Here is a 27,533-nt window from a genome sequence, read left to right as displayed (position 1 = left end):
CCCGCCCGCCCGCCGGCTAGAGAGGCCGGGGCGGCGCGCGGGCGGCGCGCGATGACCGCCGGGAGCGGGGCGGACGCTCGCGCCCCTCCTTCTCTCCCCGCCTGTGGGCTACCCCGCGCTCGGGCTCCGGAGCCGTCATGGGCGCCGCCGCGTGGGCACCGTCGCCCCTGCTGCTGCGTGTGTCTCTCCTGATTCTGATTCTGCCGCTCCCGGGGCTGCCCGCGGGCTCCTGGGACCCGGCCGGTTACCTGCTCTACTGCCCATGCATGGGTAAGGCCTCCCGAGCCCTCTGCTCAAATAGGGAAACTGAGGCCCAGAGAGGAGAAGGCCCTCTTCTGAGGCACTCAGAGATACCTTGACATGTCCAGGACAGAAACCCAGCGCAGGGCATGGCCTGCTCCTCGCCTCCCTACCCCAGTTGCAGTGGCCCTGAGGGACCTCTGTGTCCAGCCTTCCAATGTGGCAGATGAGGAAACTGAAGCCGGAAGAGGTGATGTGTCTTGTGCAAGGTCTAAGCCATCCCAGAGTTCAGTAAATGGAGTTTGCTGGGGCAGGACTTGATATGACTGACTCAACGTTGGCTCTGGACGATTTTTTCACCAACCAATAGTATTTATAGGACCCTTACTCTGTGTCCAGCCCTGTTTTCTGCTCTGCGGATACAGCAGTGATAAGCTAGAAAACGCCGTGCCCCTGTAGAACCTTCATTTTAGCGGGGGAAAGACAGACAATAAAAGATACACATAAAAAATAAGTAACTATGTGGAGTATCATAGAAGAGGATGAACACCGCGGGAAAATAAAATAGAGAAGAGCAAGGGGGAATCTAAAAGCTGGCTGAGGGGTGCAATTTAAATGGGGTGGTGGATCGTCATCGTAGAAGTCATTTCTTTTTCAGACCCTGCAGATCTTGATGATTTGGCTCTCTGCGCATCATTACCACCACTCCCTTCTCCCCAGGTCCTCCAGCTGCAGCCACTCTTTATTCCCTCTCTGTTTTTCACACATAATCAGGTCCTGAAGTTTGTGCTATTCCCTCTGCCTGGAACACCTTCCCCTTCACTTCTGCCAGATCAACTCCTTCCCATTCTTAGGTCGCATCTTAAATGTCACCAGAAAGGGCTTCGCTGACTCAATGCAAATAATCTCCACTTTATTGTCTATCAATCACCAAACTTTTTCTGTCTTGAAATCATCAGAATGTGTCACTGTATACTTGTTTACATGTTTAATGTCTCTGTAGCTGGACTGTGATTGCCTCGAAGGCAGAGACTTTATCCTTCTTGCTCAATCCCGTATTCCAGTACCAAGCAGAGAGCCTGGCACATTGTGGCATCTCTCTATTTGTGGAATGAATGAATGGATGTCATGCTAGGGACAAGGAAAAGAATCAGATAGGGTCCTCACCCCAGGCCCCCAAGGTATTTACAGGCTGAAGACACAGCCAGTACAAAGGCCAGGAAGTGAGAAAGGACATTTGAGGAAAAGTGAAGAACCGGAAATAACTCCAGTCTGAGGTGGGAGGCAGAGGAGGGGATTCAGGATAGCAGAGGGTTGGTGAAAGGATCCCAGTGAATGAGGCACTGGAGTTGCCCCTATCACACACAAGTGAGTGGAGATAGAGGTGGAAAGGCAATTCTGGATAAGAGAACCCCAGGAGCAAAGGCATGGGGTGAGGATGGAAAGTGTAGAGCATGTTTGGGAACACCAAGGCACCTGGAAGGTCTGAGGCAGAGGGGTAGGACCTGAGGGCCTTGATTGTCAGACCCAGGAGTCCACACCTGGATCCTATGCTGCCAACTCCCCTGGCTCTCCTTGGTGTCCCAGTCCTCCTCACCCCTGGCTCTGCGTCCTTTCTGGACCCTGCATGCCCCATGCCCTTCATGCCCCAGGCCTCACCTCAACCACCATATACCATCCAGGGCGCTTCGGGAACCAGGCCGATCACTTCTTGGGCTCCCTGGCTTTTGCAAAGCTGTTGAACCGCACCTTGGCTGTACCCCCTTGGATTGAGTACCAGCATCACAAGCCTCCCTTCACCAATGTGAGTACCTCCCACTGACCTTAGCCCTTGTCCATCTTACCCCAGTCCTGCTTACCTCCTCCTGACCCCAAGTCCTTCTCTGGGGCTTTACCTCCCACTCCTCTGAGCCTGCCCTGCTCCCCACCCAGAACTGTCTTCCCTGGCTACCTGGCTAACACTTATCCAGTGCCTTCGGTCTGCCAGGCACTGTCCTGAGCACTGCAGGAGGACTAGCTCTTTTCTCCCTCGTTACATGCCTATGAGGAAACAGGTTCCCTGAGGTTAGGTAACTTGCCCAAAGTCACACGGCTTTTAAGTAGTGTAGAGCTGGAACTCAAGCTCATGTCCGTCTGACTCCAGAGCCTGTGATAGGAACGTAAAGCTCCATTTCCACCCCTGATTGGTCCCACCCTCTGGGCATCCCATTAGTCAAAGGGTGATGGATGCTAGTGTCAGTCTGAAGGAGAAACTGAGGCACAGGTTAGTTAATAATGTGTCCAAGGCCATAAACCCAGGCGGTCTGGCTCCAGAGCTGCCCCACCCCATCACAGTGATACTCAACACCCTCTAATTCCTTGCTTTTTATTTGTGTCTTCCACTGATCCTATGTCTGTCTTTGTTCACACTGTGTCCCCCAGAGTCTGGCAGTAGGAATTGAATTAATCTGATGAACTGACTTTAAAAGTTTTTAATAAACTTTAAAAAACGATATTTAGTATGTACAAAACACTGTATTTCATTCTTACAGCTTTTTCTCTGCGTAGGTTTTATTTATTTTTATTTTTTTCTTCTGCATGCCTATATTTAGAGAGGTTTTTATCAGAAGTTAAAAGCCAGAGTACCTGAGATCATAGTTTGGCTTTGCCACTTACTGGCTGTGTAGACTGGACAGAGTACTTGATCTCTTTGTGCTCAGTTTCCTCATCCTTAAAAGAGGCTGATAGTAATTGTGGCCACCTCCCATAATGAGTGAGTGATTGTAGCATGCCTTGAACATTGTATGCCTCTCTCTTAGAATCAACTAAGTTCATAGGGGCGCCTGGGTGGCTCAGTCAGTTAAGCGTCCAACTTCGGCTCAGGTCGTGATCTCGCGGTTTGTGAGTTCGAGCCCCATGTTGGGCTCTGCGCTGACAGCTCAAAACCTGGAGCCTGCTTCAGATTCTGTGTCTCTCTCTCTCTCTGCCCCTCCCCCGCTTGTGCTCTGTCTCTCAAAAATGAATAAATGTAAAAAAAATTTTAAAAAGAATCAACTAAGTTCATCAACGCAAAGTGTTTAGGACATAGGAAGTCCTCAGTAACTGGGAGCCACTGATGTGCTGATTTTTTGCACTCAGTGTTATAGTTTAGACATTGTCTGTTCATCTCACTCTGGCTTGTTTTCTTTCTCTGGCTTTGTCTTCTCAGCCAAAAATCTTTCTGAGTCTCTACTTCTTGCTTTTTTTGGGTTACTCAACCCGTCCAATTACTCTCCTCTTCCCCACTGGGGCTGTTCTCACAGAGGTCACCAGGGACCTCAGAATTGCCAAATCTAGGTGTCATTTCTCAGTCTTTCCCTCAGCTATTCTCCTGGTGACACCTGGTCCTGTGAGCCTTTCTCCTTCCTGAACGTCCCTACTCTCCTGTCTTCTAAGACACAGCCTATTCCTGCTTTAGCCCTGACCTCTCAGCATTTTCCTCTTTGTGTTGTATTGGAGGCTTTTCTCTCTCCACTCACTGTTTAAATATTAGTGTGTCTCCTCCTCCTGTTTGGGTATTAGCTCTGTGACCTCAGTTGAGTTATCTGGATTCTGTCTGCCTGGGTTTCTTCATAAGTACATTGGAGATAGTTATATTCCTACCTCTTAGAATTAGATGAGCAAGTCCATGAAATGTGATGAGCATACTAAGTCAGCACTCAATAAATATTAGTTGCTGTTATTACCATCATTTGCTTTGTTGTAAATTTCTGTTAAATCTTGTGGCTTTCACTGTTTTCCACGTACCTCCCAACTTACCTGAGGCCCAGATCCTCCTCTGATCACAAGCCTGTGTTTCTAATTCCTAAGCCCTTGAGTCTATTTGGATGTTCCACAGATACCTCAAATTCACAAAGCCAGAACTGAACTTGGCATCTTTCCCTCACAAACCTGTGTCACCTTCTATATTCCCAGCCTTAGTTTATGTTACCTCCATTCACCTGGATACCATGCCAGGAATCTAGAAGTCATCCTGAATACCTCCTTTTACCCGCTACTTCATCTTCCTTTACCTCTCCTAACCTGTCCATGCCTTCCATCTTCACCTGGACTTATGCTCAAAAATATATGTTGAATGAGTACTTGAACAAATAAAGGGATCTTTGCAGTAGCCTCCTGATTCCTCTTCCTCCTCTAATCTTACCATCTATATGTTCTCTCCTCTGCCACTAGAGTGATCTAAGAGGCAAATCTATTATTTCTGTTTAAAATCCTTCAGCAAGACCTAGTTGCTAATGGTTAAGTGCCCCAAAGTCTGTTGGAATGCCAATGGCTTGTGAAGGAAGGGTGCAGTGGTTAAATCAGCTTGGGAAATTATATTCTCAATACCCCAGCCTCCCAAACTGGAGATTCAAACTACGTATTACCATACTGCAAAGTCCTGTAGTAAAGAAATCAGCTCAACACAGTGTTTCCCAGGTCTGTGTAACTCTGGAGCCTTTTGATTGCAGAACTCTTTATTCTCCTGAACTAGTGGAACATGCTTGGGAACCCTGAGCTATTGGATAAAGTCTACATTTTTATTCCATGGTGTTCTAAAAAACTTTTTTAAATCCAGAAAAATACAGAGATTAATACAGTCACCATCCATGTACTTACCACTAGAAGTGATCGTTGTTAACATTTTCTTCTTTGCTTCATCTTTCTTTTTTTTTTTTAATAAAAGAAATAAAATATTATTACAGATGAAGTTGTTAAAAGATAAAGCCTCACATGGCTCTGGAGGCTAGTCCTGCTCCCCTCCCAGTCCCAGAGGCAACCACTGTCATGGATATAGTGTCTTCAGTGTGACTCCTTCCAAGGTCTTTCTTGTACTTCTGCTGCGGCACTGAGCATCCTTACACCCAACTCCTGATGCAAAGTGGGAGAGCTTCTCTAGGGAAAATACATAGAGGTGCAAGGAACATTTTAAATTCTAGTAGATGCTGCAAAATTGCATTCTAAAGTGGTTGTTCCAAAACGTATACTTTGACTACCAGCCAGGTACAGCAGTCCCTGTTTCCCCACATCCTTTCCAAAAACTAAAGTTTTTAGGTCCTGGGTGGCTCAGTCAGTTGAGCGTCTGACTATTGATTTCGGTTCAGGTTTCATGGTTCAGAATATTGATCCCCATGTTGGGCTCTGAGCTGATAACATGGAGCCTGCTGGGAATTCTCTTTGTCTCAAATAAATAAACGTGAAAAAAAATTTTTAATAAAGCTTTTTAAAAATGTTTAGGGGCGCCTGGGTGGCGCAGTCGGTTAAGCGTCCGACTTCAGCCAGGTCACGATCTCGCGGTCCGTGAGTTCGAGCCCCACGTCAGGCTCTGGGCTGATGGCTCAGAGCCTGGAGCCTGTTTCCGATTCTGTGTCTCCCTCTCTCTCTGCCCCTCCCCCGTTCATGCCCTGTCTCTCTCTCTCCCAAAAATAAATAAACGTTGAAAAAAAAAAATTAAAAATGTTTATTTATTTTTGAGAGAGAGAGAGCACAAGCTGGGGAGGGGCAGAGAGAGAGGGAGACACAGAATCCAAAGCAGGCTCTAGGCTCTGAGCAAATTACTGTATTTGCCCAGAGCCCCACACGGGGCTCAAACTCACAAACCGTGAGACCTGAGCTGAAGTCAGATGGTTAACCAACTTAGCCACTCAGGAGCCCCTAAAGTTAAGCTTTTAAATCTTTGCTGGTCTAATGAGTGAGAAGTGGTCTTGTAATTGCAATTTGTTTTTTTCTAATTACTAGTGAGTTTGTATATCTTTTGAGTGTATTGGCTATTTGGGTTTTCTTTGCTGTGTAAGTTGTTCACTCCTCTCCTTTGCTCACATTTTCTCTTACAGCCTATGTCTTTTTTCATCTAGATCAGCAAGCATTTTTGAACACAAGGGGTGTTACTATTTCTTTGTTAGTTTGCAGATAAATTCTCCCAGCCTGTTTCCGTTCTAAGTTTGGTGTCCTTTCCTAAAAGTTTTTCATTGGCTCACAGTCTGAGTTATCTGGGTCTTGGATGCATGCTTTTATTAAATGTCTTTAAAAGAGCCACTAGGATACTGAAGAGGGACCTCTGCCTCTCCTTTTCCACCTTTTCCTGTAGCTCCATGTGTCTTACCAGAAGTACTTCAAGCTGGAGCCCCTCCAGGCCTACCATCGGGTCATCAGCCTGGAGGACTTTATGGAGAAGCTGGCACCCACTCATTGGCCCCCTGAGAGGCGAGTGGCATACTGCTTTGAGGTGGCAGCCCAGCGAAGCCCTGATAAGAAGACGTGCCCCATGAAGGTGGGTCTGGGGGACCCTTTATGCCTGTTCCACGTCCTCTAGGCCCCTGAGACGCTGTGATGGCAATATGTGGGGGATGGCACTAGAAGGGCTTAGAGTAGAAAGATGGAGATTTAAGTCCCATTTGTGACATTTGTCAGCAGTGTCACTTTGGGCAGAGTTCCTTGATTCCCTTGAGACTTTATTTTACCAGCAAAATAAAGACACCAATCCCTGCTCTGTCTCACTCATAAATGTCATGAGGGTCAGGTGTAAGAGTGCTTGTAAACTGTGAAGTGCCACATCAGTAATAATAACTAATACCCATATGGCACTTACTACGTGCCAGGTACCATGCTTAGAGCTTTACACATGTTAACCCAGTTACTCCTCAAACTGCTCCACTAGGGAAGTACGATTAATATCCCCATTTTATAGACAGGACATGAGTGTAACACAAAGAGGTTTGGTATTTTCCCCAGGGTTACATTAGCAAACAAGTGGTGGAGCTGGGATTCAACCCCAGGTGATTGGGCTCCATTGTCCACCCTCTTAACTTGTATACTTTCCTGCCTTTCAGTGGGTAAATAAGAAGCTGTCATATTTTATCAGGAGAAATTTATAATTTTCTGGCACTTTGGGAATAAGACAATCCCCAGTATGTCTGTAGGTGCTTATGCTAAAGTCTGGGGAGGGTGGTTGGAGGAGCCACAAAACTTGAGAAAGGAAGACTTGGCTTACAGCCCCAGCACTGGCCTCACCTTGGGCAAGTGTTTTACCCTGTCTGGACCCTGGTTTCCATCTTGAAAATACAGGCATTGAGGGGCACCCAGGTGGCTCAGTCAGTTGAGCTTGATTTCAGCTCAGGACATGATCTCACACATGGTTCATGAGAGTGAGCCCCATATCTGGCTGTGCTCTGACAGCCTGGAGGCCGCTTGGGATTCTCTCTCCCTTTCTTTCTGCACCACCTTCTCTCTTCCTCTCTCTTAAAATAAATTTTAAAAGCATTTAAAAAGAAAAGAAGAAGGGCGTTGTATTAGCTGGTCTTAAAAGTCTCTGGAAGCTCTAGTCCAAGATCCAAGGCCCAAATCCAAGGTTCACTCCCTCCCCACTTACCCCACCAATGCTGCAGCTTCAGTGGGATATGGCATGTAAAGGAGGAAAGACTCCTTTAGACACTGGTGAACATTTCCTGCTGAAAACCAGGTTGGAGGCCCAGCTGCTCTCCTCAGGTCTCCAGCCCAGGCTTTACAAAGTGGCATTCCTATTGGGCCATCCCATGAGGTGTTTCAACCTGTGTCCAGTCCACCAGAGTTCCCCCACCCACAATTCCTTGGCCCCATCCCCAAAGGGCTTTCCCTCCTCAGTAAGCCTTTGATCACTCTCTTTCTGCAGGAAGGAAATCCCTTTGGTCCATTTTGGGATCAGTTTCATGTGAGTTTCAACAAGTCCGAGCTTTTTGCAGGCATTTCCTTCAGCGCCTCCTACAAAGACCAGTGGATCCAGAGGTACTTGGAGGGGGCAGTGTTGCTGGGTTTAAGGGAGGGGCCTGGGGCCCATGAGCATTCAGCACCTTCCTGACCCTCTTCCCCTCCACCACACCCTGATGTATGAGACCAAAGGTGCAGCCGTTCTATCTGTTGAACTTGGGATCCTATGTGATCTGTTCCCATCTCAACGCCTGACACGGTGGGACGTTGACCTGCCACAAGGTTGAGCAAGAGTTTATCGGCTGATAAAGGATGTCATAAAAAGATTATTGTGCAGTCACATGGGTCCCGATTTCCTCCTCTAGGCGTGAGAATCATTCCCCTCTTAACCTTCCTCCTCACAAGGTGAAAATTGGAAGCAGCGTCTAGAGAAAAGCAGCTTCAGGTGCAGACTGAGAGATGATGTCATCCAGATAATAATTGGATGTGCTTTATTAATTGTGCTACGGTAGGCCCTATTAAAAAAAAAATAGGTTAGCAGGGCACAGGCACAGGCTGTGAAATATTTATAGAGCGTCTGTCATGTATGAGACATAGTGCTCAAAAGCCAGAGGTGATATATAAAAATGAAGAAGACCCAGCCTCAGCCCTCAGGGAGCCACAGGCTGGTTACAATGATGATAACTATCAGAGTGCGCTTGCCTTGATGCTAGAGCATGGCAGGAATGAACGTGGGCTTGAAAGTCAGACAGGTTGGGAGCTGTGAGGGACATACGAATTCACACAGGGTCACAGCACTTGGCATTCAGTAGACCAAGGACAGACTGATGTAGAGAAAGGAGTCACGCTCATGATAAGTCAGACCTGGGCTCTGATTCACCCCTGCCTCTTTCTCAGGCGACCCTGAGCAGCCTCTCCAGCTGTCTGGCCTGAATGGAAGGAGCACTATGGTATCTGCTTCCTAGAGCTTAGAGCGCATGGCACATAGTAGGGGGCCAACCAATGTTAGCTGTTACTGTTGTTATTCACATGCTTTATTTCATACAAGCCTTTGAGAAACTTCATGAGGTGGGTATCATGATCAATTTCCATTTGGCAGGTAAGGAAACAGCTCAGTGAGGTAAAATAACTTGCCCAGGGTAACTGAGCTGGTGAGAGGGCAGCTGCAGTCCAAATGTAACTCTTTAATAGATGAGAAAGCTACTGTTTATTTAGTGCCTGCTGTGTACCAAACACTGTTCCAAGTTTTCCTTTCACTACCTAAGTCTTCTAAGGTTACTTACTCGATACTTCCACAAGTCTGTATGACAGGCATTATTGTCTTCTGTGCTTTACACTTAAGGAGATTGAAGCAGAGAGGAGTGGAATCATGTGTCCAAGGTCACACAGCTTGAAGTGACAAAGCTAGGATTTGAACCCAGGCAGTCTAATTCCAGAGCACCCATTCTTAATCACTGTGGAGAAAACAGCTGTGCCTGGAACAGGTGGCAATTCCCATTTGGGACTTCCGAGCTAATTAAGGAGCTACTGAGGACACTTGGTCATGGCAGGTTCCACTCCTCCCTCATGATTGGTCTAGGACATTCCCATTTGATCACCTACTTGGTTCTTCCTATTCAGTTCTGAGTGACCTGGAGCTATTACCAAAAGGTAGATCTGCCCTCCAAGGGTGGAGATTTTTCTCCTATTGACAAAGTGCCAGGAAAAAAGTATATGACACCAGCTCCAAAAGTAGTTCCAAAGCAAATTCCAGAAAACCAGAAATATCACACAAGCCTGGTTGGAAGAGAAGGTACAGTGCTGCATGGATGCATCAGTCAGGGAGTGTTGCTAAAACGCTTGCTCAGTGCCTCACCATCTTGTTTGAGTTCACTGAGTTGTAGGAATTGCATGATGGCTTGGGAAAGCTTGGGCTTTACAGCCAGAATTCCCTCCCCTCCCCTCCCCCCCCCCTTATTTAAGAAGCACCTGCTGGGTGCCAAGCACTGGTCTGGACACTGGGGATACTGGCAAGAATAAGACAGATAAGGTCCCTGCCCTGATGGAGCTGAGTCTAATGGGAGAGACAGTGAATAAGCCTTTACAGAAGATAATTCCAGAAGACAAAGTACTATGAAAGACACACACAGATGTTGTGTGTGAGACCTTGTCTCAGTCAGCTCAGGCTGCTATAACAAAATAGCACAGACTAGGGGTTTAAACAGCAGGTGTTTATTTCTCGTGGTTCTGGAGGCTGGGAAGTCTGAGACAGGATGCCAGTATTGGGTTCTTGCATTGGGTTCTGGTGATCTCCCTGGCTTACTGCCTTTCTGCTGTGTCCTCACATGTTAGAGTGAGAACAGGCTCACTTATAAGGCGCTAATCTCATTATGGGGGCTCTACCCTTATGGCCTCAACTAAACTTAATTGCTTCCCAAATGCCCTACCTCCTAATATTATCACCTTGAGGGTTGGGACCTCAACAATGGATTTGGGGGGACACAAGCATTCAGTCCATGAGAGACCTGAAGAAAAAGACCCATCCGTGGAAAAAGCTGGAGAGAAAGGTAGTTCTTCATGGTGGGGACACGGAGAGCAGAGGCTCTGAGGCAGGAACAAGCTTAGTATGATCGAGGGGCAGACAGAAGACCAGTGTGGCTGGTGTGGAGTGAGCGAGGAGGAGAATGGGAGACTGTGCCGTTGTCTTTTGCTGCATAATAAACCATTCCAAAACTTAGTGGCTCAACAGCAGTGTATTATTATTTCCCAGAGTTCTGTGGGTTGACTGGGCTCAGCAAGGCAGTTCTTGTGTTCTTTGATTTTCCATGTTCTTTATAGAATCCCAACTGTACAAAGTTTCAATTCATGTTAAACATCAAATTTCTTGGTGTAAGTATCCTTTAGAATACCCATCACAGATTTGGTGGGAGATTTTTTTTTAACTTTTTAATAAAGAAGAAAATTAAATTTACTCCTAATCCACCACCCTGTCAAAAAACACTCTTTGCATTTTGATGTATGTACTTCCATTCTCCAGTGCTTTTTTTAAATGTCTTTTTAATTTTTATTTTTGAGAGAGAGAGAGAGAGCACGTTGCATGAGCGGGGGAGGGGCAGAGAGAGAGAGGGAGGGACAGAGAATCCCAAGCAGGCTCCGCGCTGCCAGTACAGAGCTCAAACTCATGAACCGAAGATCATGACCTGAGCCAAAGTTGGATGCTTAACCGACTGAACCCCCCAGGCACCCCTCCAGATACTTTTATACAAATCTACTTACCTATACAGATGAACTTAAAATTACTGCATGTAGTTTGTAATTGAATATTGTTTATCATTTCTGAAGAATAATTAATATCAGTATTTACTAGGTTAGTAAATATTGCTGGCAGGATTAGTTCTAAACATAAAAATGTGAGATTTCAAAAAATGGTTACCATGGTGTATATATGTGTATTTGTGCCACTGGAGTGTGTGTGTTATTTATTCATTTACCATTGTAACCACTTTTTTAAGTGTACAATTCAGTAGCATAAGCACAGTGAATTGTGTGACCACCACCACCATCCATCTCCACAACTTTCTCATCACCCCAGACAGAACCTCTGTACCCATTAAACACTACTCCCCATTCTTCCACACCTCTGCCCATCCCTCTATTCAATTTTTCTGTCTTTGAATTTGCCTGTTCTAAGTCTCGTATAAGTGGAATTATATGATATTTGTCTTTTCATGCCTGGCTTATATCACTTGGTATAAGGTCTTCAAGTCTTGTCTGTGCTGTAGTATATATAAAAATTTTAGTCCTTTTAAGGCTAAATAGTTCATTGTAGGTACAGACCACATTTTGTTTATCCATTCATCTATTGATGGACACTTGGGTTAGCTGGGCATGTCTTGCTTTTTGGTCAGCTTTCAGCTGGGGCTGGAGTCTGAAAGCTCAGCTGGACTGCACGTCCACAAGGGCTCGCTCATGGCTAGCAAGCAGGTAATGCTGGCTGTCACCTGGGAGCTCGACTGGGGTAGTTGATTGGTGTGAGTACACTTGACTTCTCCATGTGACTTGGACTTGTGACAGCATATCAGCCAGGTTGCTGAGGATGCATCCAAGGGAATGAGTGAAGAATTGATCTGCCACACACAAGGAGATTGGAGAAGCGGGCAGGGGTCAGACTGTGCTGGGCTTTGTAGGCCCTGCTGATGCGGTCTGATAAGAAGCCTGAGTGCTTTGTAGGGGTGAGCTGGCGAGTATACATATTTTAAACATTTTCTAAAATAGCGGACACTTGCTCGCTGTAGAAAGTTGTCCTCTGGGCCCGCGGGTATGAGTGTAGGGAGAACGGCATTGGAAAAGGTCAGGCTCTTCCCTGGCTTACTGTATGATTAGGCAGATTGCTTCCCTTCCCTGGCCAGTGTTCTAACTGTAAAATGAAGGAGGAGAGCAAGATCAGTGGCTTCCATACTGTTCCTCAGAATTCTTAAGAAGTGCCTGTAGTCCCACGAGGCTGGCAGTGCAGAGCCTGCTTGGATGGGCTCTGGTCCCCTCCCCCACTGCCTTTAACCAGTAATTCTCTTGTGTAACAACTGACAGTTTGGATGGCCACAGATCTAAGTGTATCAGGCATAATTTAAGCTACATGTTACAGAAAACCCCAAATAACAGCAGATTAACAAGATAGAAATGTATTCTTTCTTTTTTAATGTTTTATTTATTTTTTATTTTTTTAATGTTTATTTTTGAGAGAGAGGGAGAGGGCAAGCAGGGGAGGGCAAAGAGAGGGCAGGGGAACAGAGGATCCAAAGCAAGCTCTGTGCTGACAGCAGAGAGCCCAAGGTGGGACTCAAACTTACGAAGCATGAGATCATGACCTGAGCCGAAGTCGGAAGCTGAACCGACTGAGCCACCCAGGCACCCCAGAAATGTATTGTTTTCTTAAGTAAGAGAAGCACTAGGGTATGCAACCCACGGCTGGAAGGCAGCTCCCGTCTCTCTGCCCAGCCGTCCCAGTACTGACTTTTATCCTCAGTGTCCCCTCACAGGGCTGTTGAAGCTCCAGCCATTACATCCTTGCCACAGACAGCTGGAAGGAAAAAAGGGCAGAAGGGGGCCACAGCCTCACCTTTTTAAGGAACATTTTTAGAAGTCCCATACAACCCTTCTTGAATCTCATTGGCTAGTTCTTAGACACATGGCCTATACCTAGCTGCAAGAAGGACAGAAATCTTATTTGGGGCTCCCATATGTCCAGCTAAAAATCGGGTTCTAGGAGAAGGGATAAGAGGTATTTCTTCCCCACTAGGTGATTTCTGAGAATCCTTCTAGCTCTGCTGCTTCTGAGTCTGAATCCCCTGGTGGAGGTTTAATTCAACAGACATTTATTGCACGTCTGCTGTTGGAAGACTGTGGACCATCATGCTGAACCATTCTCATGGCATGAAGGTAACCAGTATTTGGAGCTCTTAGGAAATTCTATCACCATCACCACCATCGTCGGTATATTGCGTGAAACCCACTGCAACTTTTTAGAAATTCGACTTTATGTTTTAGAGATTTGGCCACGTTGATCATGTTAGCTTCTCTTGAAATTTTCCATTTTGCACAAATAAACACAACAGCTGTGGTGGGCACACCCCTTTCTTCACACCCAACGCAAACACCTCCCAGCTCTCCAAGACCAGTCGCCGCTCCCAAGCTACAGCTCCTACAGGAGGGCTCCCTGTCCCACTTCTCCTCTGCTGCCTTCTGCACACTGATGGGCTCAACAGCCGTCTTCCCTGCTCTCACGTCAGCCCTTATTCTTCCAGGCTGCAGCCTTCCTGAGAGGCCCTAAAGAGGTGACATGTAATTGGCAGGTCGGAGACTCGAAGGATGAGGAGCCAGCCAGGCAAAGAGCGGGAGAGAAAGATAGTCCTTCAAGATAGGAACATTAAGAGCAAGGCCCTGCCTTGTGCAGGGTGTCCCTGCATCGTCTGTACTCAGCATGGTGTTCATCCACTGTCCCACAGATGTAATCTGGGCACATAAGTGGTTGCTGTGCATACAGAAACCCTGGCTTGGTGGGGGAATCTCAGTAGAGTGGGGGGGGGGGGAGAAGAACCCCAGACGTTTACTGCACCCAGCAACAAGAGCATATGCCTTGTTCAGCTGGACAGTGACCAGGCTAAGGGCCTGATCTAGGGCACTTAGGCGTATGGAGCTAGTCAATCTTTCTTTCCAAACAAGATCCCTAATGTTCCCTTGCTTTCCAAACAACACTTTCTTCTCTCATTGGGAGTAAATAAACACATCATTCTCGGCCTCTTGGTGCTTTGACTGCTCAGAGCTGATGTCCCAGTGGTGCAACCATGTGCCAGTCCAGTTCTAAGGAGAGGGGAGGGACATTCCAAATCTAGAAATCACGAAGGGTCAACTGCAGGTTCTCTCCAAGAGGGCAGAGTGAGCACAGATCCTGATTTATCCTAGTGTTCTAGCCTCCCTGGGAGATCACAAACTCTGGCTTTCCTTTTAAAATCTTTTGAGGTGACCTCTAAAAGGAGTTTGGCTGAGGGCCTGGCAGTAGTAGGTGTTCAGCTCATACTCACTTCTTTTTCCTCTGACCCCTGACAGCCTGGCCTGGTCTTTCTGGTAAGACCCTTAGATTCTTCCCATCCACTCATTCATTCATTCTAAAGGTACTGATTGTACCTCCTGTGTTAGGGGTTGGTGATCAGAAATAAGACCCAGACCTGGCCTTTGAGGGGCTCGTTGATGGCACTGGGGGGCTGAGAGAGAGGTGCATAGTTAACACAGGTTCTGGGGACACCTTGGTGGCTCATTCGGTTAAGCATCTGGCTCTTGTTTTTGACTCAGGTCATGATCTCACAGTTTGTGAGTCGAACCCCGCGTCAGGCTCCATGCTGACAACTCATATGCTTGGGATTCTCTCTCTCCCTCTCTCTTTGCCCCTCCCCAGCTCGCTCGCTTGCTCTCTCTCTCTCTCAAAATAAATAAACTTTAAAAAAAAAAAAAAAGGACAAGCCCTACATCAAGGCATCAGCGCAGAGCCCACTTCAGATCCTCTGACCCCCTCTCTTTCTGTCCCTCCCCCACTCACACACACTTGCTCTCTGTCTCTCTCTCTCTCTCTCTCTGTCTCTCTTTCCCTCAAAAATAAACACACACACACACACACACACACACACACAAAACCCACACAGGTTCTGGAGCAGACTGCCCAGACTCAAATCCTAGCTTCACCAGTTCCTAGCTGTGTGACCATGGGCCTGTTACTTAACCTTTCTGTGCCTCGATTTCCTCATCTGTAAAAAGAATAACGATAGTGCTTACTTCACAGGGCTCTTGTGAGAATCAAATGAGTTCATACATGTAAAACAATTAGAACATTGCCTGTTGCATAATAAGGCTTGATAAATGATTCACATGCACATATGTATAAAATTATTATAACAAAGAGCCAGGATGTCAGCAAACACTTGATTGTTGCTTCCTTGGCATAGGCCCTGGACCAGAGTGTGTGGGACTCACGGTGAGCATGACTGCCCAGACTCCTACCCTCGTGGGCTGACGTGAGAGCAGGGAAGACGGCTGTCGAGCACATCAGTGTGCAGAAGGCAGCAGAGCAGTGGGACAGGGAGCCCTCCTGTAGGAGCTGAGGCTTGGGAGTGGCGACTGGTCTTGGAGGGTTGGGAGGTGGTTGCAGAACGAGGTGTTTGGGTTGGGTGTGAAGAAAGGGGCGTGCCCACCACAGCTTTTGTGTTTATTCGTGCAAAATGGAAAATTTCAAGAGAAGCTAACATGATCAACGTGGCCAAATCTCTAAAACATAAAGTCGAATTTCTAAAAAGTTGTGGTGGGTTTCGCGCAATATGACAATAATGATGGCAATAGAATTTCCTAAGAGCTCTCTATATGCCGAGTATTGTTCTAAATGCTTTGCTTATATTAATCCATTTAATCTGCTCAAGAGCACTGTGACTTAGGAGCTATTATTAACCCTATTATACAGATAAGGGAACTGATGTACAGAATGGTTAAGTCACTTGTCTAAGTTAGTAGGTGGCATAGTCAACATTAGAACAAGGCTGTCTGGCTCGGCAGCCTGTGCCTTTACGATTACACTGTGTAAAAAGCACACAAAATAATACCTTTTTGTACAAATAGTAAAAGTGTAGTCATGCACAAAACCACAATATCTTCTGGGAAGAGGAAGTAAAGGAGGGAAAGAGATGACAGGATAGACCTTTTATTTTGGTCTTTCTTTTTTAAAAAAAACCTGAAACAGAGCAAAGTATTAACATCTGCTAATTTGGGTGGTGGGTATGTGGGTTGTAAAATTATTCTCTGTATTTTCCTGTATGCTTTGAAATACCTAATTTTTCATTGAGATTTTTATGGAGGTAATTATAGAGTCACACATTGTAAGAAATAATACAAAGACAAGAAAACAACAACAAAAAGAAGGACCGCAAAGAGGTCCCAGATCCTGTCCACCCAGTTTCCCCCAAAGCTGGCGTTTTGCAAAACTGTAGTGTAGTGTCACAGCCAGGATGATGACATTGACACAGCCCACCCACTGTATCCGGATTTTCCTAGTTTTACTTGTACTCGCTTCTCTATGTTCATGTTTGTAGGTTTGTGCGTATGTTTAGGTCTATTCAATTTTACACAAATTTTACACATAGGTAGGTTTGTGTGTCTACCATCACAGAACACCTGAACGATTCTAACTTCCCAAGGATTCTCTGTGGTCAGTTTATAACTGCATCCATGTCCCTAAACACGCACGCATGCACGCCCACATGTGCACGCACACCCTAGCCCCTAGCAACCACTAATCTCTTCTCCACTTCTGTTCTCTATTTTGTCATTTCAAAAATGTTATGTAAATGCAGTCACACAGTATGTAAGATTGAGGGCTTGGCTTTTCTCACGCTGCCTAATTGCCTTGAGATCCATCCCAAATTGTTGCCTGTCTCAGTGGTTTGTTCCTTGATATCTCCGGGTCGTATCTCATGGTGGGATATCCCACAGTTTATTTAACCTTTCACTTGTTGGATGTTCGAGTTGTTTCCAGTTTGGGGCTAATAGGAGTAAAGCTGCTGTGAACATTCATGTACTGGTCCGTGTGTGAATATAGGTTTTCGTTTCTTCAGGATAAATGCCCAAGAGTACGATTGCTGGGGGATATGGTAATTCATGTCTGTCTGTCTGTTTATTTGTTTAATGTTTATTTATTTTTGAGACAGAAACAGAACATGAGTGGGGGAGGGGCAGAGACAGAGGGCGACCCAGAATGCGAAGCAGACTCCAGGCTCCGAGCTGTCAGCACAGAGCCCGACGCGGGGCCCGAACCCACAAACCGTGAGATCATGACCTGAGCCGAAGTCGGACGCTCAACCAGCTGAGCCACCCAGGCACCCCGCATGTCTGGTTTTATAAGAAACTGCCAGACTGTTTTCCAGAGTGGCTGTGCCTATTTCATAATTTTAAGAAAAGGTTTTTGGCTGACAGAGGAAAGGCAGTCCAGGTCGAGGCAAGAAACATACAGAGATCTGGAGCCGGAAAGTGCATTCAGGCTTGTGGAACCAGCAGGATGTGTCGTGTTGCTAGGACAGACTCTGGGGTTAGCTGAAGAGGGAAAACAGGTTTGCTCCTCATTCAGTCAACAAACACTTACTGGGCTCTTCCATGTGTCAGACACTGTCCAGCACATGGAAGCACCACCTTCAGAAGCCTGTGTCTAGCAGAGAAGACAAGGTGAAATAATTACAAGGTCCATAGTTGACAAGGGTGAAGGAGAACCTTCGGGAGGGTGTGACGAGGGCATCTGCAGACATCAGGTGCTTTCTGTGAAGGTAGGGACGTGCCTGTCTTGTTCTCCCCCTGGGCCCCAGCACATAGTAGGCAGTCAGCAAATATGTGTGAAATGTTGAGCAGATGCTCTCACGCAGTGTACCCACTCCCTGTGAGCATGTCCTGTCCACGGCCCTCTGTAAGCAGCCGTGTGTCCCAGTCCCGCCATGTGGGTAAAAGGGCAGAGGCGAGGCCCAGACACCCCACCCCACAGTGAATTACCACACCACAGATTGGAAGCCAGCGTGACATACAAAAGGTTGGAATGCTCTACTGTAAATTTTTAATTGTTAAACAAGCAAAGAGGGTTGTAAATTCCGTGCGACGGGACAGTATTACATATTGTGCCTGTTGTCGCCGCCACGGTTTCTTATCAGCCCGTTGGGGTTTCACAGCCTCTCGTGCTTCTTGCATGTTAGAGGGGCCCCTCCGCAGGGTCTCTGGGGCATGGTGTGACACCATCCTCTTTCCTGTGGGGGTGGCGGCCAGCTCTCTGTGTGTCCTCCATCTGACTTCCCCTCATTCCGTCTCATGTCTAGATTTTCTCCAAAGGAACATCCAGTGCTCGCCCTCCCAGGGGCGCCGGCCCAGTTCCCCGTCCTGGAGGAGCATAGGCCACTCCAAAAGTACATGGTATGGTCGGACGAGATGGTGAAGACGGCAGAGGCCCACATCCGCGCCCATCTCATCCGGCCCTATGTGGGCATTCACCTGCGCATTGGCTCTGACTGGGTAATTTCTCCCTTCCTCCCATGGCTGGCTTGACGTGTCCCTGACTAGGGCCCATGCCTGTGGGCGTTGAACACTGAACCCACTGCACCGAGTCCCAGGCAGGACAAAGAGGTCTCATTCAGCCAAGTCTGGTACTGTATTCCATGATCCTGCCATAGGCACATCGGAAATGTGGCTCCAGAGTGCTTACTTGCCAACCCTCATTTTGACAATTGCCATTTTTGTCCGTCCTTTGCAGATGGAAAAAGAAACATCAAGGTAGACTCCAAGTCAGGCAGTAAGCCAGAGAGAGACCTGCAGCTCAGAGTCCTCTGGTCCAGCTCAGCGTTTAGCCAGTAGACTCTGTTGAAAAACAAGCTCTGGAGATTGGGTGGGGCCCCCAAGAAATGAAGATGTCATCCTCCAAATTCGGAGGCTGCTTAAATATGCAGAAACCTCATCAGATTATCTTCTGTGTGGAAATAACAGAGCAACGTAGACAGTCTCCTTAATTTACACCAGAAGATGTATGTGTGTATGTATATTAGAAATGCTCATTGTGGAAGACTTGAAAAATACTGACGAGTATAGAAATTAGATCAAAATTCACTCAGAGTGCATTGAGGAAGTACAGGTGACCCTTGAACAACTTGGGTTTGAACTGCGCAGGGGCACTGAAATGCTGATTTTGTACAGTGCAGTGCTGTACCTGTGTTTTCCTTACGACTTTCTTGGTAACTTTTTCTTGTTTCTAGCTTCCTTTGTTATAATACAGTACGCGGTAAGTATAACATACAAAATATGTGTTCATTGACTATTTATGTTATCAGTAAGGCTTTTGGTCTACAATAGGCCATTAGTAATTATGTTTTGGGGAAGTCAAAAATTATGTGCAGGTTTTTGACAAAAATTATAAGCATGGGGTCGGGGATAGTGTCCCTAACCCCTGTGTTGTTCAAGGGTCAACTGTAGTCACACGCGTATGCCCTTGACTCCCTTCCTGCCCTCCTTCCACAAAGAAAAGGAGCCAGGCTCGGAGTATCTTGGCCCAAAATATCTTGTGAATGGTTTCAGCCAAACCTTTAAGAAACAGTTTCTGTCCATATGTGCTTAGAACATAAAAAGATATAAGATGCCATTTTTTATAAAGCTAGCATAGCACTAAAGCAAACTCAGATAAGGTCAATTCAGAAGAGTAGATAGTGCCCATTGTCACAAACACAGATGCCCAAATTCTAAGTAGAATATTAGCAAGTAAACTCCAATAACATATTAAAGAGCATGTAACACAAGTAAACTTCATCCCAGGAATGTAATTCACCATATTAGCACCCAAAGAGGAAAAATCACATAATCATCTCAATAGAGGCCAAGAAAGTATTTGATGAAAGTCGACACTCATTCATGATTTAAAAAAAAAGAAAAGCAAGGAAAAGAAAAACTTCTTAACTAACCGGGAAAGAAGGGACCCACCTTAACTTGATAAAGGCTATCTCTCCGAAACCCACAGCAAACATGTACTTCATGGGAGCTATCAGAAGTGTTCCCACTGAAGTCAGAAATCAGATAAGGCTGCCCATTATCACCACCACGGCTCAGAATTCTACTGGAGTTCCCAGATAATATAGTAGAACTAAGAAAAAAATATTTTGTAAAAAGCCAGTACGCCACTACACGGCAGTAACCGCTGTTACTGTTTTGATGCGTTTCCCTCTTCCCTCGGTGCTTTTTTAAAAAACACAATGCAGCTTCTGCACAGCCTTTCTCCACTTAGTGGCTCCTGCCCCTGGGGTCCCGGGCCGTCTGCAGCCTTTAACCCTGTCCCCCTTCAACACTGCAGAAAAACGCCTGCGCCATGCTGAAGGACGGAACCGCAGGCTCCCACTTCATGGCCTCCCCGCAGTGTGTGGGCTACAGCCGCAGCACAGCGGCCCCTCTCACCGTGACCATGTGCCTCCCTGACCTGAAGGAGATCAGACGGGCTGTGAAGCTCTGGGTGGAAGCGCTGAACGCCCGGTCGGTCTACATTGCCACGGATTCTGAGAGTTATGTGCCCGAGATCCAAGAACTCTTCAAAGGGAAGGTGTGTGTGGGCCCGGTGGGGGTGCGGCGGGAAGGGAATCAAAGAAAGCTCCAGGGTGGCCCCACGGCTCCCTCTACGTGCTTTATGTCCTTCTGACACTTAGGCATTTCCGCTCCGGTTCCTATCCTTCCTTCAAACCCTGGCCCAAACACCTTGGCCCATTCTCTCCGGTTTCCCCTGCATTCTTGTAGCTAATGTGTCCCTACTGGAGCTGTCACAGTATTTTATCACAGCTGCTCTCGAGGCACTGTCTAGTCTGTGTGAGACTAGAAACACGTCCCACTTCTTCCCAAACGTTGTGGCTTCTTGAAGGCAGGATCAGAGGCTGACTCACCATTCTGTTCCTTAGCTTGTAGAGGCCTTGCCGTCACCATTGTCTAGGTCGGTGCTTAACACAGTAGACACTCGGTGACTGTTGAATAAGGGCTTAAAGAGTGGGCCCTTGGGAGAAATCCAGTGTAACAGATTAAGAGCTGGACTCTGGAGCCAGAGAACTTGGGTGCTACTCATTGTGCAGTCTTGCACAAGTTACTTTAGTTCTCTGTACTTCTTTCGTTTTCTGTAAAATGGGACTGAGAGTAGTCCTGTTTCATAGGGTGATTGTGAAGATCAGATATGAAGAAAATAAAACCATTCCAGTGCAAAACAAGTGCTCAATAAAGTTAGCCATCACTGATAGTAGGAGTAGGTGGTTGATGAATAAAGGGAATGCTCTTTTGTACTTCGTAAATGCTTAAGGAAGTGGTGAATAGTAAATATTCAGTGTGTGACTAAAGAGTGGGATGTGCTTGGTGCTCTATCAGTGGAGGGTAGGTAAGAAATATCAATAAAGTGACTGAATTAATACCAAGCATTCAATAAGGTTTTGTGGAATGAATGAAAGCCCTAAACACCTGCACAGACCTTAAAAGGTTTGCTTACTAACAGTGGGAACCCTTGGCTTTATGTGAGGGGCTCCCTTCTCTCTTTTAGCCCAGACACCAGCAGGAAGCCCTGACTTGAAAAGAAGGTGCCAAGTCAGCGCATCCTGGCCTGCCTCCTTCCCACCCGCTTTTTAGAAGACCATCAGAGCTGGGAGAACTTGGGGCTCCTCCAACTCAGCCCCTGCATGTTATAGCTGAGGAAACCAAAGTCCCAAGAAGGGATAGAATTTACCCAGGAGGTCTCAAAGCTAATGATAGTGGGTATGACACGGAGCGGGTAAGTTTCAGGGCGTGGGTGGAATTATTCGGGGGATTTTGGCCATGATTATACTAGTATTATTTCTCTGCTACCATCCAAATAGCAAGATGATGATTTTTGTTAGATCAGAAATATCTGTGTGACAGCAAAGCACTTTCAGCCCCAGCTCTGCCCACACCCCCACTTCTGTACTAAGTTGAAGCATTTGGAGAGTCCCTGGGAGTTTTTTCGTGAGTTTTTAGAGTTGATATATTTGTTACACGTTAAAGTCTCTTGCCATTTTCTATTTCCTGTTCATGTGCCACTGTTGTCGTCCTTGCCTACTCCTCAACCCCTCTGTGCATGGGGTCAGAGCCCACCCTTGCTACTCCGTTAGGCTGGGCCACTGCTGAGCTGAGGATGCTGATAGATAAGATGTAGTCTTGCCCTCCAAGACTCCCAGTCTAGACTCAGGAAAAGAGACTTTGCACAGAACTCTAATATATGCTGCAAGAGAGGTCCGGGAGCTTGAGGAGAGGCAGGGGCTCATTCATTCCTGTGTCCAGTCAACAGATATTTATTGAGACAGGCCCCAGCCAGCAGTGACAAGAAGACCCCACAGCCTGGCCCCATCAAGTACAGGAGGCTGATTTTAATCAGAGTGAAAACTACAAGCTGAGATGTGTGCTCCAAAGTAAAGGAATGTGGTTCTGTGAGAGTATAGAGCAGAGGACCCTGGCCTAGACCAGGGTCTGCAGAGGTGAGACTGGAGCTGCAGTGAGGGTCAGGTAAGAAGCAGACAAAAAGATGAATGCCTCAAGCAGAGGGAGAGTGCATGCAAAGGTCCTGAGGCAGGAAGGGCCTGGTGGATAGCGGCTAGAGCTCAAGGGATGATGGGGGAAGGTATGAGAGGTGGAGAGGTGGCTTGGACAGGGCCTTGTAGGCCACAATTCAAGATTTTTCATCTTCATCTGAAGAGAAGTAGGGCACCATTTAAGGGTGTTCAACTTGCAGTGGAGGGAGGGACAGAGAAAAAGTTGCTGCTCTTTGGTTCCAGCTGCTCTGTGGTAAACACACAGAGGCAGTGAGGGGACCCATGAGGAAGTAAGAGATTGTGGTGGCTGGGCCCGTGGAGTGATGGTCCACCAAGAGAAGGGGTCACTTTGGGGGAGTATCTCGGGGACAGATTGAACAAGACTTTGGGGCTCAGAGGCATCCAGGCAGCAGAACAGGATGGGTGGAGCCCTATGTGATCAGATCACAGTTTGATGGGGAGAGCCACACCTGCTGGCCTAGGGCTTCATGAGAATGGTGGAACTCGAGCTGAGCCTTGAACTAGAATAAGAAAGAGACACTCCAGGCAGAGGGAACCACACCAGTGAAGGAACCACACTAGAGGGTGAATGATGCTGTATTTGGAGCTGAGGCTGGCAGTGGGGGAAGGGTGTGCCATGTGGGGGTGTGCTGAGACAGCATCTGGGCAACACTGCCGGCAGAATGCCCGACCCCATGTCTGAATCCTCTGTGCACCTCCTTTTGTGTCTGGCACTTCTGTGCAGGGGAAGAAAGCTGGGGGTATGGCTGCAGGCCTTGGCCAGACTGGCCACCTTTGCCTGCAGCCACCCTGGTGAAAACGTTCTGCCCTCCCTCCTCCAGGTGAAGGTGGTGAGCCTGAAGCCCGAAGTGGCCCAGATCGACCTGTACATCCTTGGCCAAGCCGACCACTTTATTGGCAACTGTGTCTCCTCCTTCACCGCCTTTGTGAAGCGGGAACGGGACCTCCAAGGGAAGCCGTCCTCTTTCTTTGGCATGGACAAGCCCCCTCAGCTGCGGGATGAGTTCTGATCCTGGCTGGAGCATGTCACCAGTCTTAGCTGGTCACACTTGCCAGGCCTGACAGCCAGCAGTGCTCCCAGGACCGATTCCCAAGGATGCAAGCTCTTTCCTCGCCAGAGACAGGAAAGCACCAGGGACTTCTGGAGGAGGAGGACTCCATCTCCCGGGGCACAGGGCTTTCAGGCTCCCGAGCCAGAGCGTCTCTAGTCCCTGTGTGCCTCTGCTGTTTCTCCTGGGGATTTCTCACACTGGCAAAGCAGTCTGACCTCCATCTTTTGGTCTGCCCTGCTCTGAGCAGCCTAGGGGGCTGAACTCTTCTCAGTGATTTTTTTATATAAAGAGAGACAGAGGTTCTTATAGTTTTGATATGAGGTCATGACTACCCTAGAACTCTCCCTCATTTTTAAAAATCAGTGAAGTTCATTACTGTAGGTATCTAAAGTGACCTTGAATGAGGATGAGGCCAGGGGTGGAGCGGTTGTATTGACCCCTTTTCCAGCTGACCCCCAAAGTAGCCCTTAGACTGGGTCAGAGCCAACCCCACTGCCTGGCCAGAGCCATTATCTACCCCTCTTCCGAGCCCATTTCCATGCTCATTGGGGCATGAGCACTTGTCTCATTATAAACACTATGCAAGTAGAAGTTAGGAATCATGATGCTGTGCACTGCTCTGCTGCAGACACGGAGTGCTGCCCACACAGCACGTTCCAAGTAAGGAGCACCTGCCATCAAACGAGACCATCATGCTATTGCTCTCAGAGTCTCCTGGTGCTTGGTGACCTACCACAAACCTGGCTCCATCGAGATCTTGGAGCGTATCACCAGGGACCAGCAGTGGATGGCCTGGCGGCATCCTTCTGAAGGCTGCCCTCTCCTCCTTCATCTGTGTCCTAAGGGGCCTGGTTGTAGAATTTTGCCATTAAGTCGCTATCCAAAACCTGTCCCCGCAGCCTCCTGCCTGTGGCTGGAGCTCTGAGGCCATATTCTCACAAGGGGGCGTTTGCTAAGCCTCTGACCAGGTAGGAGATACCCCTGACCCAGAAGCCATCAGATTCCCAATCTGCCCTTTCCTGTCCGATAAAATCTCTGCCAACCCCATGAGGCTTAAACTATTACATTGTGCAGTTTTTTTGTTTTTGTTGTTATTGTTGTTTGTGGTTTTTTGTTTTTTGGGTTTTTTTTTTTTACTTTCAGATGCTACAGTTGTGATAATCCATGACTCCTAAGATTCTGTGATGTTTTGGCCTTGTGGTTCTAAAATTCATGTCTAACACCTGCTGGTGTCTTCCCTGCCATGTGCCTTCCCTTGGCCTTCAATCCTGGGAAGGTGGAGGAGAGTCTAATGAGAGCCAAGCCCAGAGCTCCATGCAGGGCTTCTCCCTTAAGTTACCTTTGGGAAGAAACATTGTCAAGGCCAGAGGTTGCAGAGCAATAAGGATTTCAAACACCAAAGGTGGCCTTTGCTGCTTGGAGCTGCTGCCCGACTTGAAGCAGAGAAACTAGAGAAAGGGCTTGGGAAATGTGAGATGTTCTAAATCCTGGGTGGACCCTGAGAGATGGCTTGTCTGTTCAGACTTGTTCACAAGCTTCACTCACGGGTGCAGGGGCCTGTGCACGCCTGCCTCTGTGGGGTCGTTGGGGAGGGGCGGCTCACTTCTGGTTTTGTGTGCTGAATTTGTTCGCTGTTCACAGCCTCACACTAGGCACACGCTTTAGAGTCTGGGGCTCTGATGGGCCATCCAGATCACTTTGATTAGCGTTGGCAGTGGTAACAACTCGTGTTTCTGGCGAGAAGATGCCAGCGTTGTAGTCAGATTCAGTTGTGTTCCACAGGCAGGCACTCTATTCCTCTTTGACCCAGTTGCCTCACCTATAAAAATGGTGATAAAAACCGACGGGGTTGTTGAAAGCCTCAAATCAGATAAAGCATGTATAAGAGGACGTTGTAAACTAGAAAGAACCAAAGGCGCACATATGGCTGCTGATTAATTTGATGGCCTGTTGTCGCACACCTACTCTGTGCCAACACTGTGCTTGTCAAGTGCTTTATGGGAATTTAGCCCCCACTCCAGCCCTGGGCGTAGGAACTGTTAATATCCTTCTCTTGCTGCACAGGGAAAAACTAACACTCGAAAAAATTCTCATAATTTTCTCGAGGCCACATAGCTGGTGGTGTTAAGCCAGGATCTGACCTCCCAAAGCAATTACCATTAGCCCCACACACCTCCCCCCTTACTGCTGCCAGTTCACAGGATGTACTTTACGCAGTGGGGGTGGGGAGCGGGGTTCAGATGGGAGAATGATCAGCCACTTTAGTTCCCACTGGGCTCCTGCTATGGGTCTGTTACTGCCAGGAGGTTTTGGGGAAGGAGAAATCACCCAAAAACAAAGCCCACACGAGGCTTGTAGTTATTTCGGTATTTATTCCCACATTCTTTCATTCGAGTCACCAACTATGTGCCAGGCTGTGTGTTAGGTACTAGAGATTCAGCAGAGAATCAGACATAAAGTCTGTTCTTAAGGGATTTGCATTGTAGTAAGTACACGACCCAATGAAGACATGTCCTGGGGGAGGTACTGACCAACTGCTATGAAGAAAAATAAAGGGTCTGGGGTGTTCGCAGTGCTGTTCTGGATGAGGAGTTCAGGTAAAGCCTCTCCCAAGAGCTGCCAGAGAGAAGGAAGGGGCCACTCATTCAGATATCTGGAGGCAGCACATTCCAGGCAAAGGAAACAGCAGGTGCAAAGGTCCTGAAGCTGGAATGACTGAGTGAAGAGTGGCAAGGAGCTTGCATGTTTGGAATGGCAGGACTGAGGCAGGGAACAGAGCGGTAGGTCAGAGCAGGCAAGATCCTATATCCTGGAAGCCAGTGGTAAAGTCCAAACTTTTATTTGGAGAGATGGGGAGCTTTTGCAGGGTTCTGAACAGAGAAGGATCAAGATCTGCTTATAGTTTGAGGGACCCTTCTAGCTGCATGTGGAATAAAGGTGGGAGGGTGGAAGCATGGAGACCAATGCAGGGCTGGTGCTGGGATACAAGCCAGGTGGTGGGGCTCAGGCAAGGACCATTGCATTGAAGGTGATGGGAAGTGGGCAGATACTGGATATATGAATTATTTTTAAATTTCAAGCTTTTTTATTTTTTTAAGGTTTTATTTTTAAGTCATCTCTACCCCCAATGTGGGGCTCAAACTTAGAGCCCTGAGATCAAGAGTCACACACTCTACTGACTGAGCCAGCCAGGTGCCCCATTAAATTTCAATCTTTTTTAAAGATAGGAGTCTTTGTATATTTCAATAATGCAATGTATACAATTTCATATGTTGTTTTTCACTTAATAGTATATCACATTTTCCATGTTGGTACACATCCTGAATAAACGTTTTTAATGACAAGATTCTATTGAGGGGCGTCCCATAGTTTAATGTCCTATTAGGAGAACTTAGTATGTTCCCAATTTTTCACTATTATTATTTGAATAATATTTTTATTTACTTTTTTTTCCTGTAATATGTTCATGAAGATAAATTCCCAGAAATGGACTTTATTTTTATTTTTTCATTTTTTAAAGTTTATTTATTTATTTTGAGACAGGGCGTGTGAGTGGGGGAAGGAGCAGAGAGAGAGAGAGAGAGAACCCCAAGCAGGCTCTGCACCATCAGCACACAGCCTGATGCGGGGCTCCAACTCACGAACCATGAGATCATAACCCAAGCCAAGGTCAAGAGTCAGATGCTTAACTGACTGAGCCACCCGGGTGCTCCACAGAAATGAATTTTAGATCAAAGACCTAAAGGTAAAAATTTTTATTATGGAAAGCCTTAAATCTACATAAAAATTGTGAGTAATGAACTCCCAGATCAGCGATTCTCAACATTTCACGGGTCTTGTGTTATTTGCTCTTCCACCCCCAAGTCCACATGCTGGAGTCTTTCAAAGAAAATCTGAATATGTTTTGAAGGAAGAGCCAACAGAATTTGCTGAGGCACCGAAT

The 27,533-nt window shown here is 47.0% G+C and overlaps 1 protein-coding gene across 2 annotated transcripts; it reads left to right on the top strand.

Annotated features, from left to right (window-relative positions):
• Positions 1-42: 42 nt before the first annotated feature.
• Positions 43-26,936, top strand: POFUT1 (protein O-fucosyltransferase 1). 2 transcript variants are annotated; one of them, XR_002154580.3, is made up of 8 exons: positions 43-270; positions 1,923-2,044; positions 6,326-6,508; positions 7,886-7,998; positions 18,288-18,480; positions 20,300-20,542; positions 21,515-21,742; positions 23,360-23,498. XR_002154580.3 is itself a non-coding variant. In XM_003983628.5 (7 exons), exons 1-7 carry the CDS (start codon positions 138-140, stop codon positions 23,546-23,548), a joined length of 1,176 nt encoding a protein of 391 aa, XP_003983677.1. In that variant the 5' UTR covers positions 45-137; the 3' UTR covers positions 23,549-26,936. The 2 variants fall into 2 exon arrangements, 1 of the variants encoding a protein (XP_003983677.1); XM_003983628.5 differs by lacking the exon at positions 21,515-21,742 and having other exon boundaries at positions 45-270; positions 23,360-26,936.
• The last annotated feature ends 597 nt before the right edge of the window (positions 26,937-27,533 follow it).

Source organism: Felis catus, chromosome A3, assembly GCF_018350175.1.
Source record: "Felis catus isolate Fca126 chromosome A3, F.catus_Fca126_mat1.0, whole genome shotgun sequence".
NCBI classification, from domain to species: Eukaryota; Metazoa; Chordata; class Mammalia; order Carnivora; family Felidae; genus Felis; species Felis catus.
Note: the sequence above shows the minus strand (reverse complement) of the source record. Positions and strands in the feature narration are given on the sequence as shown.